The sequence below is a fragment of the Dipteris shenzhenensis genome, chromosome 17, assembly GCF_047967505.1.
Source record: "Dipteris shenzhenensis isolate YYH24624 ecotype China chromosome 17, Dip_SZ_1.0, whole genome shotgun sequence".
Taxonomy (NCBI): Eukaryota; Viridiplantae; Streptophyta; class Polypodiopsida; order Gleicheniales; family Dipteridaceae; genus Dipteris; species Dipteris shenzhenensis.
The window spans coordinates 16,945,893-16,961,677 of record NC_141612.1 but is presented as its reverse complement, the minus strand read 5'-3'; the positions used below and the strand labels follow the sequence as shown (position 1 = coordinate 16,961,677).

At 43.1% G+C, this 15,785-nt stretch overlaps 1 protein-coding gene across 1 annotated transcript in view; it reads left to right on the top strand.

The window, feature by feature from the left end:
• The window catches only part of LOC147891759 (SH3 domain-containing protein), a 78,296-nt gene extending 68,681 nt beyond the window's left edge, over positions 1–9,615 (top strand). Inside the window, exons 10-11 of the mRNA XM_087388445.1 lie at positions 4,798–4,872; positions 9,226–9,615. Coding sequence (XP_087244571.1) covers positions 4,798–4,872; positions 9,226–9,351 — 201 coding nt within the window. The 3' untranslated portion in view covers positions 9,352–9,615. The remainder of the gene's footprint in view (positions 1–4,797; positions 4,873–9,225) is intronic.
• The last annotated feature ends 6,170 nt before the right edge of the window (positions 9,616–15,785 follow it).

Genomic DNA, 15,785 nt, shown 5'->3' with positions numbered 1-15,785 from the left:
GCTCAGCTTTACCATTTTGCTGAGGTGTAAGACTCACTGTAAGCTGACGTGTGATGGCTTTCTCCTTCAAAAATGCCTCAAACTCATGAGACATATACTCCCCCCCTCTATCTGTGCGAAGTGTCTGCACCTTGAGTCCTGTCTCATTCTCAATCATAGCCACAAAGTGTTTGAAATGCATAAAGACTTCTGATTTTGCCTTAAGACCATAGACCCAAGTGTAGTTGGTGAAGTCATCTATGAATGTATCATAATAGAGATAGCCACTAAAAGCAGGTGTCTTGAATCTCTTGCCTGGCAACTTCATCCACACGCTGTGGAGGTAGCTGAATCGGGGCATGTGGATCAGGAGGAGGTTGCTGTAAATTCTGATTTTCAGCACGAGCCTCAGATGGGGAACCAAATGCTATAGGAAGCATCCCCTCAAAAACATCATCTGAAGAAGCTGGAAGAGTAAATTCAACATGTGTATGTGCTGAATTCTCTGAAAATATAACGTCGCTACTCACAAAAATCTTGCGTGAAGCAAGATCGTAGAGACGATAGCCTTTGCTTTGTGCACTATACCCAACAAAAATGCATTTAAGTGCCTTATCTGACAACTTATGTCGAAACTCCACAGGCACGTGGGCATATGTAACACAACCAAAAACTCTGAAGGCTTTCTCCCATGCCATGCCTCATTGGGAGTGATTGTCTTCAAAACATAATTTGCACACATGAGGCCTTCGAGGCAAAACCTGTTAAGCAACTTTTTATTGGTAAGCATGCATCTATCCATCTCCATAAGAGTGCGATTCTTGTGCTCAGCTTTGTCATTTTGCTGAGGTGTAGGTCTCATTGTAAGCTGATGCGTGATGCCTTTCTCCTTCAAAAATGCCTCAAACTCATGAGACATATATCCCCCCCCTCTATCTGAAGTGTTTGAAATGCATACACACTTCTAATTTTGCCTTAAGACCATAGACCCAAGTATAATTAGTGAAATCATCTATGAATGTAACGTAATAGAGATAGCCACCAAAAGCAAGTGTCCTCATGGGACCGCAGACATCACTGTGTCTGAGCTGTAATTTTCGAGTAGCTCTTACTGCATCATCCTTCTTAAAAGGAAATCCATGCATCTTGCCAAGGATGCAACCCTCACATGCATGAGGAGGTGACTCCAAAGGAGGCAATGATCAACCATATCATGCTTCTGAAGTATCATTAAGTTGCCACAGCTCATGTGCCCATACCTGGCATGCCATAACTCCGCATTCTGCATCGCAGCAGTGGGAGTGCTCACTAAAAGTGCAAGATTGGATCTTTTCTCATATATGTCAAGCTGAAAAAGACCCCGATACAAAGTGCGAGAAAACATCAAAGCATAGTCATTCTCTGTCTCTGACTGCACACTTAGCATCATCGAATATAACCTGAAATCCTCCTCTATTGAGAGAGGACTCTGAAAGCAAATTCTTCTTTATACTTGGCACATAAAGAACATCTGAAATTCTGAAATCTGTGCCATCAATGGATGTGAGGATGATGTCCCCCACTCCACCCACTGAATAAGAAGAATTATTTGCACAAGTCAGCTTCTTTTTAGTAGGTGGAGGATGCAGAGATGCAAAAAGGCTCTTCTTAGAAGTGATGTGCTTAGAAGCACCACTATCAAAATACCAAGTATTCGGTGTCTCATTGACACTGAGAGAGCATGCATCCTTTGAAGGATCATGACTGCAAGTCAAGAATGCATAAGGGTCATTCTCAATAGTGGTTGTAGCATCTGAACTACCCACTGAAAAATCTGAAGTGCAAAACAAAAAGGCATAGTGCTCTTCCACAAAGTTAGCTGTAACATCTCCCCCATCATGTGAATGAGGAGCTGATGCATCTAACACAACCATACGTGAATCCCTTTTCTTTTCTTTAGCTATGCGCTTCTTGCATTCACCAATATAATGACCTGGCTTCTTGCATTAGTGACAAATGCCCTTCTTCCTAGGCTTCTCTGCATCACCCTTAGCCTTATAAGAGGGCTGTCTTGAATCAGCTTTATGCTGATGTGCGGGCTATGCTTTTGTTGCCCTTTTCCCTTGGGCTTAAACTTAGAAAGCATGGCATGCTCGCCAACCTATGTTGCCATATTTCTTCGTGTCTGCTCTTCCTGCAACAGAAGTCGTACCAAGTCTTGAAAAGAGAGGAGATTGCTGCCCCCCCTCAATGACAAATTCAACGAGGTGTGGAAACCAAGATAGGACTCAGGAAGAGAATTCAGAGTGGTGGTAATCATCTCAGAATCTGGAATTACTTCATCAATATTCAGCAATTGCTCCCTCAAATCTTGAAGCTTTGTGAGGTGAGTATTCATGGAATCTCCCTCATCCATATGCATGTGAGAAATCTCTCTCTTCAGAAAGGAAAGTCTGGCATCATTTCTTGGTGCAAACATACTCTCCAATATCTCCCAAGCTGCCTTTGAGGTCTTGCATGACCGAATGGAATAATGAACCTCTTGGCAGAGAGAGAAATTATTGATAGGGCTTGCGCATCCCTAGAATCCCATCTTTTATGCTCTGTTGTGGGAGTCCCTGGAGCAGCAGCTCCAATCACTTGTGCTGCTTTTTGACCTCTACCCCGCCTCCAGCTGTAGGAGTGACAGGTGTAGCACAGAATTTGGCCTTGCTGCATCTCCATTGACATAATCCCAAAGATGTTTGCCAACCAAGATGTTGCGAACCATAAAACTCCACAAGGAGTAGTTGGTGCCACCCAACTTATCCTCCTGTGTGAGGACTCCAAACACCTCATTGGGGTTGTTTTGAGCCATTTCAGCCAGATAAACTTGCCAAAGAAAATCTGCCCACAGTGACAAATACTGTCCCAGCCTATCAAATGCTCGAAATGCAGCACAATGCTCTGCTAGTTGCCTAAAAATCTGCAAATAAAATATGCAAAAAATGGCAAAAGTCTGCAAATTGACTCACACTGAGTCCAGAACTGCTTGCAAATCTCCCAAATGGTCTTTCAATTGCCAAATTGCATCCGAACTGAAACCCCATAAAATGCATGAAATTGTAGTTCAAAACCAAAAGCCTCAAATTTTGGGGTGAAATTGCAAGCGAAAGAGGGCAAATTGATTGAAAGCCCCAAATTTGCAATTTGTCTACCAAAGCTCCAAATGAGCTCTCAAAAACTAAGCCAAACAATGACTTTATGCACAAAACCTGACAAAAACTCTTTCCAATGTCCACCTGCAAAGAAAACCCTGAAACGTAGGTCTACTCAATAGTGGACTGAAATGAAGTGAGTACAAAAGAGACATGAGGGGTTTTGTCTAAGTGACAAAACCCTATCTAATCACTAACCGTAGTTAGGGATTAGACTGTGGTTAGGGGGAAAAACCTCTAAGAGGGAAAAGTGCCCCTAACCCACTTATTACATTACATTGGCCACTGCCTAGAATATAATAATAATTCTAACAATCTTCCGATTGTATGTGTCCACCAAAGCATGTACCCTATGACACCAAGGCATTCCCAACAAGCATCACAGCCCTCAAGAGGCATTATATAAAATTCCTCGCTGTCCACAAAGCTCTGTATATGCAATTGGAGCTTTCCAACGATAGGGGTAACCGGAGTGCTAAAGCCAGGACAAGCCAATCTTGCTTCACTCATAGGTCCCATCTCCTCTGCATGGATTCCAAGTTTGCCTGCCAATTTAGGAGAAATAAAGTTTGCATGAGCACTTGGGTCAAAGAAGATCAATGACATCTGATCCCTGACTTTGCCCCATGCCCTGCAAAGCTCTGTAGCATCATCATTAGGCTGTTCGCTGATAACATCAGGCATTAATCCTATAGATGGTTTAGGCTTCTTGCCTTTTTGCTCTTCCCTATCATCCACTTTCCCTTTTAACTTACTGAAACTTGGCGTTTCAAAACTCCTCACCTACTATGGACAAGACTCGAGAGACAGACGGGGTGCGGATATCAAGGTGTTCCGGGGACGTTTCAGTTTCCCGTGCGTTCACAGAATGGCTTTTGCTCCTTTTCGGAAGGGGAAATGGCGTTCCTTGGTAACTATGCAGATAGTCTGGATATCATACAACCTAGTTGTTTTTTCTAACCAACAAACTTGCATTTTACTGGTTTTGGATCTGTCTTTCTCTTCTCATCTGGAATATGTGCATAAGCAGGGTTATAAAATATCTTGAGATGTTTAATAGTTGGGTTTTTGCCTATAAAAGCATCCTCAGGTTGTCATTCCACTGACAGCTTTTGTTGGTGCTCTATATCGCTGTATTTACAGCTTCAGTCCTTTTTTTTTTTTTGCACCTTAAGCCCCCGTGCATTCCAAAATTGTTCTATGTTTTTCTCTCAGCCACCCATTTTGCTGAGGGGTTCTCTTAAAGCTTTAGTCTATTCCATTTCTTTATAATACTCTCATTGATAACAATGAAGCGGTAAAGCAGACTACGTCTTATTCTCAAATTGACATGTTAAGGTATGCCTAATTCTTTTTATGGCTCGAGTGCTCTATAATGTTGATGTTGACAAGAGCAAGGTTTTTGATGTGTGCTTGAGAACACATTTGTCCATGTTTGCATCATGCTTGTGTGTGCAACCTATGTGCAATCAAATGAAGCTGTGAACTGGCTGCTATCTAGCTTTGGTCTGGGAAGTATCTCACACAGCATTAAATCTGATCCCTGCATCTATGCCTTATGTTTTGTAGGGCTAATTTAATCTCAACAAGAAACGTGTTTCATGCACTTGCCATCTTCAAAATGTCTCTATTTTGTATGCAGGTCGTCCATCCCTTTGAAGCAGAAACACCTGGAGAGCTGTCTTTATCGATTGGTGACTATGTCGTAGTTCGTCAGGTGCTAGATCTTAATCTTTGTTTTTGGCGTTGAATGTATTGGCAAGACCATGTCATTTTAGACAAGCGTTTTCTAAAAGAAAATTTTTAGTGTTGTTTGAGCCCATTGTTTATAGATTCTAATGAAATTACTCCTGTTGCATTGTCATTTTTCAGCTCTTTGTTTTTTTAAGTTATTTGAGGCTTCTGTATCTCCTTTATTAGTATCATTATCAGAATATGCAATGAATTGAAGATGGACATGAACGAGTGTTGTAGCTATTCAATGAATTGTTTTTATGGGATGTAGGTGAGAAGAAACAAAGCTCCTTTGGAAAGACATATTTTCACTGAAGCATGTGTTTGAGGCTGACTGGTTTTATGGTGTGTAATGTTCCCAGCTTTATAATATGATCCTATCATCCACAAGCTTCCTAGGAATATGTCCTCCCCTTTCCCCTACCAGCTCCATTTGAATTCCACACTCCCGTCCCTCTCACCTGTTACAATGCCTACTTAACATTGGGTTGCTAGTAGCTTACCCTGAGGCTAGTGATATCCTAAAGGTAGAGAGTTTTTGCAAAGGATGAAAGGCCCTATGCCTAAGAATTGAGGTGAATCCATTTGATCCTACTGGAAAGGAGAGTGCAAAAACATTCATAGGAGCTTGAGCCTATATGGGCAATAGGGATTGATCATGGTCTTGTTGATCAAATTCGGATAATGTTTTCTAGCAAGGTAGGTTGGCAAGTCAGCTCAAGGCTTTTGTGTTGTTTTGTGGGATTGTGGGTCTATTAGAGTATGACAAATTTTCTTGGTGACATCTTGGAGTTCTATTGTTTGGCGGTTAGTTTGAGATGCTGTGCTTTGTTGTATGTGGCTTGTTTTTACTTTGATGGAGGCTGTTTAAGGCCGGATCTGAGGTCTAGGGTTGTCACATTCCTTTCCTTTTCCTACTATTATTTCTTTTTCCTCTGGTCCCTTAATAGACAGAAAGGGTAAATGGGGGGTGGACTAGTTCCCATTTTCAAGGATTAGGTTTTATCTCGATAGCTTGGATCATTTACGTGCCTTGAATTTAGGATAAAACCTAATCCAATCTATCTTGGACAAAGGGCTCCAAGGTGCCACATTTATGGTGAGGTTTAGGTGCCCTTTGTTGGTGCCTGTGTGCACGCGCGTTGTGTTCTTACTTATACCATTTATGCATGTGTACTCAATTGAGCTCCCTTTAGCCCCTCACCACCCCTGACGCAGCCCATTTCAACTCCTTCTCAGGGCATATTTTTGCTTGCTCCTCTACCTGCCCACTCCCCCCCCACCTTCTTTTGCCCCGTCCTTTTCTTGCTGCTTGTGTAGTGGTTTCAGCATCACCAGCCTTTTCTTGGCTCTTTCTTTTCCCGCCACAGCTTTAAGCACATGCCGTTGTCCCTTTTTCCTCGTCTGTTCTGTCCAGGATTCCTCTTCTATCGCGTTCCCTTCTTGGTTTCCCTCGCTCTTGCTTCTTGCCACTCTATTTGCACCTCACTAGCTTGGGTTTTTGGGCCAGTTTCTTGATCAGCCACTTGCTCATCACCTAGTAGCCACCAATTACTCGTCACTTAGTAGCTACCCTTGTCTCGTACACTTGCCCCGGATTTTTTTTCCTTGGGCAGTTGGGTTTACTCGTGTACCTTCGCTAGTGTCACCTGCTCTCAAAAGTCATCCTTGGGACTGCTTTTCATGACCTGGTTTGGACTGGGGCTGCCGCCCGCCCTTGCGCCATTTCTTTGCTGGGTCATTTAGCACCTTATGGACCTCTTTCTTCATCAATCCTAGCTCCTCGGGGAAGCCCATGGGTTCTTGCTGCTTCCTCTCTTCTCTTTTCCTCCGTTCTCGCTTTGTACTCCCCCTTTTTTCTTTCTCCTTAGTTTCCATTAGCCCCTTCACCACTCACTCCATTTACAAGGCTGGGAGGTCTTTGTGAGTGTGATGAGGTAGCACTAGCACGTCTTCTTGGCAGTGCCTTTGTTACAAAGAGACGGCACGAGGCTTGTCTCTAATTCATAGGTATTGCATTTCAATAGAATAGGGGGAGCATCGACACGTCAGTCCCAAGTTTACCACATCTTGCAGTGTGTCTTTCAACAACAATGGCCCTTGACCATGGAGTAGATCCACAAGAAAATGTTTGAATTTTGGCTCAAGAACGGAAGATAAGAAAGTATGCAACGAAAAACGCATGGAAGTGGGCTTGAATGGGGCAACGAGTGCAAGCCAGGATGTACAAAGGTGGCTCCTCCAAAAGCTCCTACATAGGAGTAGATATATAGATGCTGGAACTATGGGATCTTGGCAAGGAGCCTACAGAGCATCTACCTTTCACTCCTTGGCAAGATAGACAATACACTCTTTGGAAACGAGCACAAAGAGGCTAGTTCTCCCTGTGGATCCCCAAGTCTCTTCACCTCTCAACCCAATGCATCGTCTATTGCTTGATCCTCTGTTCGACCCCCCATCGCACCCATGCCACATTACTCTTCTATAGTCTCCTACCTCGTCCTCCTTAACTCTCCTCGTGCCTCCTTGTCCATCCCACTCCACCTTACGGTGTCATCTCTCTCTACAGCCCTCCTTTCTTCTTCATAGCTTCTAAGAGGGAGGGAGGAGGAACATGGATGTGAACTCTATCCGGTTTGTTTTGATTCTCAGCTTGCATCTCATATATGGTTTGCTAGCAATTGTATAGGTCATGCATAAGGCCTCTGTAGAACTTGACGACTAGGGTTGTGGGACTAAATGGACACTCCATAAAACTATTTGCATGTGCTTGAAATCATGTCAATTTTCTAGAAGTCCGTTAAAAGAGGGGAGATGGTGCACGGGGCAGCATAGTTATTAGGGAATGGTACTCCCCAATCTTAAATAGGGGAACGTGTGTTTCCAGCAGTCCAAACATTGGGAACGCACACTTTGTCTGGAACTCCAAAAAACATGTTCCGAAGTTCTCAAAAATGTTTCACGGGGCAGCATAGTTACTAGGGGATGGTGCTCCCTCGTTTGAAATGGGGGGACGTGCGTTTCTAGCAGTCCAAACATCCGGGATGTTCACCTTGTCTGGAACTCCCACAAACATGTTCCAAAGTTCTCAAAAATGTTTGAAGGTGCGTTCCTCGTGTTCGAAGTTTTGTTGTTTGGCGCCATTGTGTTGTTTTTTGGGAATCTTGAAAGGATACTTGAAAGGGGATAGTATCTTCTGAGGATCTTGGAAACACAGCAAGAATAGGTCGCAGACAAACTACAGCTGGCAGCTCCTTGCAATCATCTTGTAGTCCTGGAGAAGTAGGCAGATATCCTCTCTTGTATGTAATTTTTGGAACTCGATTCTTGCTGTAAATGCAGCCTCTACACGTGCATAGAAGTAGCTGCAGACCTGGCATCTCAGTACATGATTAGCCTAGAGCATGGTAGATGTTACGAGGATCTGAACCTGCTTTATGTTCTTTCAAAGTTTACACTCCAAAAGTTCCTGCCTTGGGAGTGGGGTTGGAATTTTTTCCTGGCAAATTTGTTTAAGTTGTAACCTACTCTTTTCTATTTTCAGCTTTGTAAGGTATGGTTTCTATCTTTTTTGTTTTCAACAATTGTTTGGAAGAGAAAAATGAAGGCATGCTCCTAACCTCCCATGGGTGTGAATTATGCTTGTGTCTTTCTATGATTTCTGTGGTGATGATGATCATCGTCGTGTTAAGGTTTGCTTGAGGCCCAATATGACCTACGTATCAAAGACAGCATTACAATGGTAGCAAAAAGGAAATTTGGTCTGAAAGCAGCCTATCGGTAACCACTGTTGGGATGCATGCTGTTGATATCAAGCTGCTTGAGGTCTTTTTTTCTACTGCCCATGACCTGGGGAATGTGTGTGTCCATAGCATTCGTATGACCTTGCTCTAGAAGGAAATTTTCATGACCACTAGGATGTGACTAAATCTGTCTCATGCTGCTCACTCGAGAAGGACGTGTTAACTTGGCTCCACTGAGAGTCGACTGAAGAGTACACACAGCCATTCCTTTGATTGTCCCCCAGTGTGGCCTTGTTCTGTGTTCTGTCTCAAGCTTGCAAGCTTTCCTTGGTACTGACTGAAAAGCGTGCGCGCATGCGTGTGCACGATACTTACATGCATGCGCGCGCGTGGACTGCGAACCCCCCCTCGCCCTCCCCCCCTTCCCAAACCCAATATTGATATCTTATATATCTATGTGGGCGTGCATATATATATAATCAATCTCAATGTATGTATGTGTGCACGCACACACACACGCACATATATATATATATATATATATAGAGAGAGAGAGAGAGAGAGAGAGAGAGATCTGAAGTGTATAGTTTCAGGTTTCCACCACTGGCTGGTCAGAGGGAGAAAGCAAAGGTAAATGTGGTTGGTTCCCAACTACACATGTAGAGAGGCGGCAACGGGCTCCTGCAAGCAAAGTAGTCGAGACTGGCTCACTTCTGTAATGGTTTTATTCATTAAGAATGCCTTGATATTGTAGTCTCACATAGCTTGTCCTTAGTAGCTTATGGGCTGGTATTATTTGTAGTCAGGTGGTTGACTGGAGTTTCTTATGCTCTCAAATTTTGTCATCTTCTTCGTTAATATATTATTGACTTAATCTTCTTGGATGTAAGGGACATTGTATCATTGTAATAACAGAAGCATGCCGGGCTAATATGAGGTGGTGGCTTCTTGAACATTACAGTCCATAAGGTGTTGATGTTACAATAATTTTCATTGTGTAAAGCTGCATTCCTTACTCTATAAATTTGTCTGATTCGTTTGTGGAAATTCTATAAACTAGTTTGCATGAGGCTTTGCCTTTGGAGATGACCTTGTTGCAAGTTAACATTGTATATTGTATAGCTTGTTAATTGCATATCCAATGCCATGCAAGGTAAGCATGGAGTTAAATCCGATCATGCACATGTGTAATTAGATTGGGGTCGAGGAAGATGGACTTCATCATTGAGCCATAGTTTTAGGTGACAAGCTCGAGATGAAATCAAAGAGAAGGTTAACCTATGGGACCTTTTTTGATTTGCAAGTTTAGACCTTTAGTGTAGGAGGGCAAGATATGTGAGGGTAGTAATACTTAAATAAAAATATAGGCTAGGGCGGATCCTTTATCACATTGTAAGTGGGAAGATTCTTGATACTATCATCTCATGCACCTCAATTATTCTAATCTTCGTCTACTTGTAAGCCCTACGACTAACATTAAAAATTGCTAAGATTGTCTTGCTTGCTTGAGAAGCGTTGCCAATGTGTGATCAACAAATTGCCTTGAAAAGCAATGAATTTCTATCATTGCTCTCCAAAAGGGCTTTGTTGTTGACCTATTGATCGCATGCTTGGTGTGATTGCAGCTTGCTCATTGTTGGTAGAGCTTTGAGAGTTTGATTTAGCTTAGTCAAGTTATCAACTGTGATTCCAACAACAAATAGCATATGTAAAAATCACAATGTATTGTCTACTAGAAAGTGTTATTCTAGGTTTTGACATAGTAGGTTGCTTTGGGAAGGCATTGGATATGAGAGAAATTTTATTGACGTTTTTGAAGATCGAAGGGTCTATGAGACAAAACATTAGATACAATAAAAGCCATAGAGGTGGGGCCAATAGAGTGAGCATCCGTACTCGATGTTGATGTCTGAGATGAGAAAATTAAACAGAGGCACCACCTTGTCGCCTACAGGAGAGTACCCAAACTTAGGGGGGAGAGGTTCTCGATAGGTGGTCGTCCCATTAGCCAACTATTCGAGTGATTTGGCTTGTGTATGTTGTTTGTGGATTGAAATATGTTGGTTTGTTGAGGATTGAGAATAAAAGAGATGATCTTAGTTGGTAGTGGCTATGGATTTAGTGAGGGAAGGCGTTTAGGAAGGGAATCGTTGGTGCTAAGTTTGACGAGTCCGTTTTGGTCCCCCTCTCACTATCTTCCAGAGGTAGTTCTAATACTCTAGTGGTTTCTCTCTCCAAATTGGATGGTGTTGAGGGAGAGGAGCTTGATGAGGTGAGAGCATCATGGATTAGCAGTGGGAGTCTCCGCCACGATGTTGCTAGACGAGACATGCACTCCGCATGCGACACGGGGAGGGACTAAAGCACGCACGGTCGAGGTTCGATCTATTTCAACCCTTCTCAGAGGTGACCGCCAGAGATGAGGCGCCACCCTTGATGTAGTCCATTGGATCTAGAGATTGATATCACCCTCCATCGCATCGAGAGAGCGCTCAGTAGACACATACGAGAGGTCCTCACATCTCATCAGAGTGCCACCAGGTTACTTGTATATATGGAGCTTGGGCATGTACTAGGAGTGTTAGCTCTGAGCACCTGATACTCTTCTGATATCTTTGCTTCAGCCCTTAGTGGCTTGTATGAGTTATGTTTTGTTTTTGCACTACAAAGTGAAGTACAATCCAGATGGAAGTATTCAAAGATACAAAGCTAGACTAGTTGCAAAAGGATTTGCACAGCAATATGCATAAAGAGCCCAAAGAGAGTCGGTGAGAGGAGGCAACCTTGTTTCACTCTGATAGTGCTTAGTTCCTCATGACTACATCGGCTTCCTACCAAAGCGATACAAGGTATGACTCCTTATGAAGCCTTCACTGGACCTTGTTTCACTCTGATAGTGCTTCAACCCAGTTTGATAGACCTCTTGGGGCATGTACCCTCCCTCTAACGGACTCATATAGACTCATGACCCCCCAAATCATGATCTATGGGAGTTGCAACTCCTCTAGCCTCTTGATTAGGCGAGAATGTGGGACAGTATCAAATGCCTTACGAAAGTCTTCAAAGCAAGTGAGACTTTGTGATGCCTCGACTTTACCTCCTCAATGATAGCCCTCAAGGTGAAAATGTGGTCCAGGGTGGAGTGATGTCTCCAAAAACGTGCCTGCCCAAGAGCTCCCTCTGTGTACTGACCCATATATCTTAGCTAGGGTGTGGCTAATCATAAGAGTGTGTGAGTTCCCAGTGTCCATGGAATCACCTGCCTTGTGTATCAGTACTATGGTGGTGGTGCTTCAAGTAGATGGAAAGCCATGGCATATGGCATGGTTGAATATTTGTGCTAGGATCGAGGTCAAGACCTCCTATCCATGTGCAAAGTGCTCAGTGTGTAGTCCCTCATGATCTGGTGATCTCCGGTTATGAAGTCGGAGAAGAGCAGCTCGCACCTTCTATGCAGAAAACAAGTGACACATAGTGGGTCTAGGCATAGAGGACATATCAGGTGGTGCTTGACCCAGGACATCATAGAGAGAGCATGCATACGTGTATGCCAGACTGCTGTGGGGATGGGCGAGATCCCCCATCCCGTGGTAGGATATCCTCCGCAAAAGGATCCAATCACCTCATCCATCTTGTGTATGAGGAAAGCTTGCTTCTTATGCCATCCGCTGTGTCTCTGGTGAAGTCAAATGTCCCAGCGTTCGCTCACGTGTGAGATGGGCTCTCATCTCTTTGCACTCGTTGTCAAACCAAGGGTTCTGGGGCATCTTCCCATTTGGGACACGTGCAAATCAAGTTGTGGGGAAGGATCTGGTGGTAGCGTCCTGTATCATTCTGATGCATGTGCGAGGTCCATGCCCTCTCCAAGTAAGACTTGAAGCTCAGAAGCTGGGTCAAGACCATAGTCAAAATGGATCCAAAAGCGAGTGGGTGGTGGGGGGTCCCTCCTCATGGCTGGCATGGCGGCAGATATATAGAAGACAAGGTATGAGTGGTCTGCGCCAAGTGGAGGAGAAGCCACAATCAAATCGTGTATCCGTGGGGCAAAGGCTAGTGGACCCAACAGGTAGTCCACTGTACTTCTCCCCCTGCCATGTGGGAAATAACTGAGCCCACCAAATGATGGCCATCTCCGGAGCCCGCTTTATATGATCAAGTCATTGATAGCCCCCAACTCGAGTAGATGCCTCCCATATGCTATCATTGGTGCATCTACATCTGTCGACTGCCTCACAATCCCCAGCTCTGTTGCATCCATCTTTGGTACTATGAGGGTATCCTCATCAAAATCTAGCAGGCCAACTTATCTATTCTCAGTACATGCATTGAAGTCACCAAGGAGAAGAGTGTCCATCTAAAAAGCTATGTGATGTCATCATGAATAGTCTCATATGGGATGTGCTTGTTAGTGGTGACTTCTTGCACATAAGATGATGTGTTTGGGGGAAAGTAACACACTGCAATGAAAATCGGGCATGTATCTGGTAGCTAAACTCACACCCACATATGTTGTGTATGCTCCTCTCTCCGGATCACAGATATGAGTGGTCTTAGATGTGCTCTAAAAAGGACAGCCACACCTCCCGACCCCTGTACTCCACTATCTCCTCTCTTCTCCTTCCTGTGGGCTGATTCCCAGATATATCTTATCACTATCGTTCGGTAGCCCTCTTTCTAGGGTTTCATGGGTCTCGGTGTAGAAGATCATGTCTCTGTCGATGCATGTTGCCAAGAAAACACTAGGGTTGGACCAAAAGGTACCATTGTAGTTCCACAATACTATTCTCAGCCCCTCCTCCCCCCTGGATCTGACACTGTATTAGTGAAATTGGTTTGTACCCGAAGACTACCCTATGTGTTGCTTGGTCAAGCTTTTTTTTTTTTGCAACAAGATTCTCATTATTTGAAACACCCGCAACTGACTAGACTCCCTTATCTTAAGGGATGTGAACATGTGTTTCCTTCCCTCTAGTTTAATGTCATCGTAATACTAGCTTAGAGGATATTCTCAAGGCAGGGCAAAAAGGTGGACAATGTTTGCCACAGCCTATAATTCATTAAGCACTACTATTGTGTGATTCTTGATCTTTATCTAGAAATACCTCTTGAGCCAACCATCTTAATTTTTAAACAAACCAAGAAATAAAGCATAAACCAATATTCCAAGCATGAAAGTGGAAGACGAAATACATAGGTTTCATAAACTCACCCTCTATATGGAAAGTCAGAAGTAGGCATCGAGTACATGTTCCTTATGATGGAACTCGCTTCAAACAATGACAGGTATTCAATTTTTTTTCTACTTGTAGGGGTGCGAGGGCAATACTCTTAATTTTTTGTAGTGTAATCACCCTGTGTGCTCCCTTGAAATTCAATGAAAAGAGTTTTGTTTTCAAAACATCCCCTAATTGTGGATCGAGACAATTCAAGACCTATGCCCGATTAAGTTTACAATAAGAGCACTAATAGAAAAAGTCTGAAATGCTGACATTTTCACGAGGAAAAGTTCACCTACTCTTCCCATGCGATCAGAAAATTTTCATTGAATCCCATCAATTTCTTTTTTTCTGTAGCAGCCCTCTCCTCAGTAGGAGCTGTACTTGTAATTTTTTCAGGTGATCTCTTCACATATGTGTTGAATTCAACCTATATTTGATGGAAGTAGGAGAGATTATGTGAGCTCATACACAAAAAACAAAGTATAATTCCAAGTTATTGTATTGGTTGGTTCATACCCAAAACAAAACAAACTCAAACCAAGTTATTGTAGTGGTTGGTATGTACCCAAAAACAAAACAAACTCAAACCAAAGGAGGCACAAGTAGCTTGTTTACTCGGAAAACTAGACGTGCCACATACCCTCTACTAAGAGGATACCATCCCACAGTTCCCTTCACCTCCTTGTTCCTGGCATTAATAATGACTTGATGTTCCTATGAGGTCAATGTGCTCATAAATTCATGAGTGTCACATTCGCAAATGTTGTTGGCATTAATGAGAACCTTCCTAAAACTCGGTTTTATGACATGTTCATTCAATCTGCATCAATCCAATTCCAAGAGTAGTTTATGTAAAAAGGTAAAACAAATCATGAAAAAATAGGCAACAATAATTTGAGTCTTACGAATTCATCCTTTGCAAGCTCACCCCAGTAGGGCAATCCCAGATGTCTTCCATGGGTTTATCAGTGTGCACATAACACGCATGTGTCTTGCCCTTGTTTCCTTGTAAGACTCCTCAATGACAGACATCCATGCCATTGTCATGTGGTTTCCTTCCCACACATAGAAGATCGTATTACATAGATAATGCAAATTTGGCATCTGCTCCAATTCTTTTTTGAACATGCCATTGCTCTCTCAACATTGGAGACCAAGAGTATCTTTTTGTTGGAGAAACCACCATCTACTCCCCACTCCTCGTGCAAATGAATATAATGAATGCTCCCTTTTCGGGGAGATACCCATCATACTGAAATGCACTCGTTAGTGTAGCCACATCACTCCTTAAACCTCTCACTCTAGCATAAGTGATGAGTCTACAAAGAGGGATCCTAGGACACTCGTCTGAGCTAAGGATCCTACACTTTGAAATGATATCTCCCCCACTAACAAGATCCAAGTCTATATCCTCAACTACTGAATCAACCTCATCTCCTCCACCCTCAGTGTCATGAAGATCTGTAGTATCCTCTGTGTTCGCAGGCATCTCAACTCCCAAATCTACTTCACCCTCAATAGTATTAGGCTAGACTGTCTACTTCAGTTTCCTCTCTCTTTCTTCCTAGGAGGTGATACTAATTTCTCTTTACCCTTCCCCCTTGTTTTAGGTGGAGGAGTTGTACTCTCCCCCGTATCATCTAGAGGAACACTGACACAAACAACCACAAGAAATAAACAAATCTTCACAATGCCATTAAAATGGTAAATTTGAGATGTTTTGAAGTTGATTTAGATAATAAATTTGAGATGCAAATTTCTTTGCAACAGGGCATACAAGTGCCCATGACATCGCGGCCTCCTTCACACCTAATTTGCTTAAGTTTTTGGCACTTTATTAGAATTTAAGGAGGCCCTTTCTGCACAAAGTATGATCCTGTTAGGTGGTCAAAGTAATGTCCAACTTGGGCTATTAAGAGACCCCGATATCACGA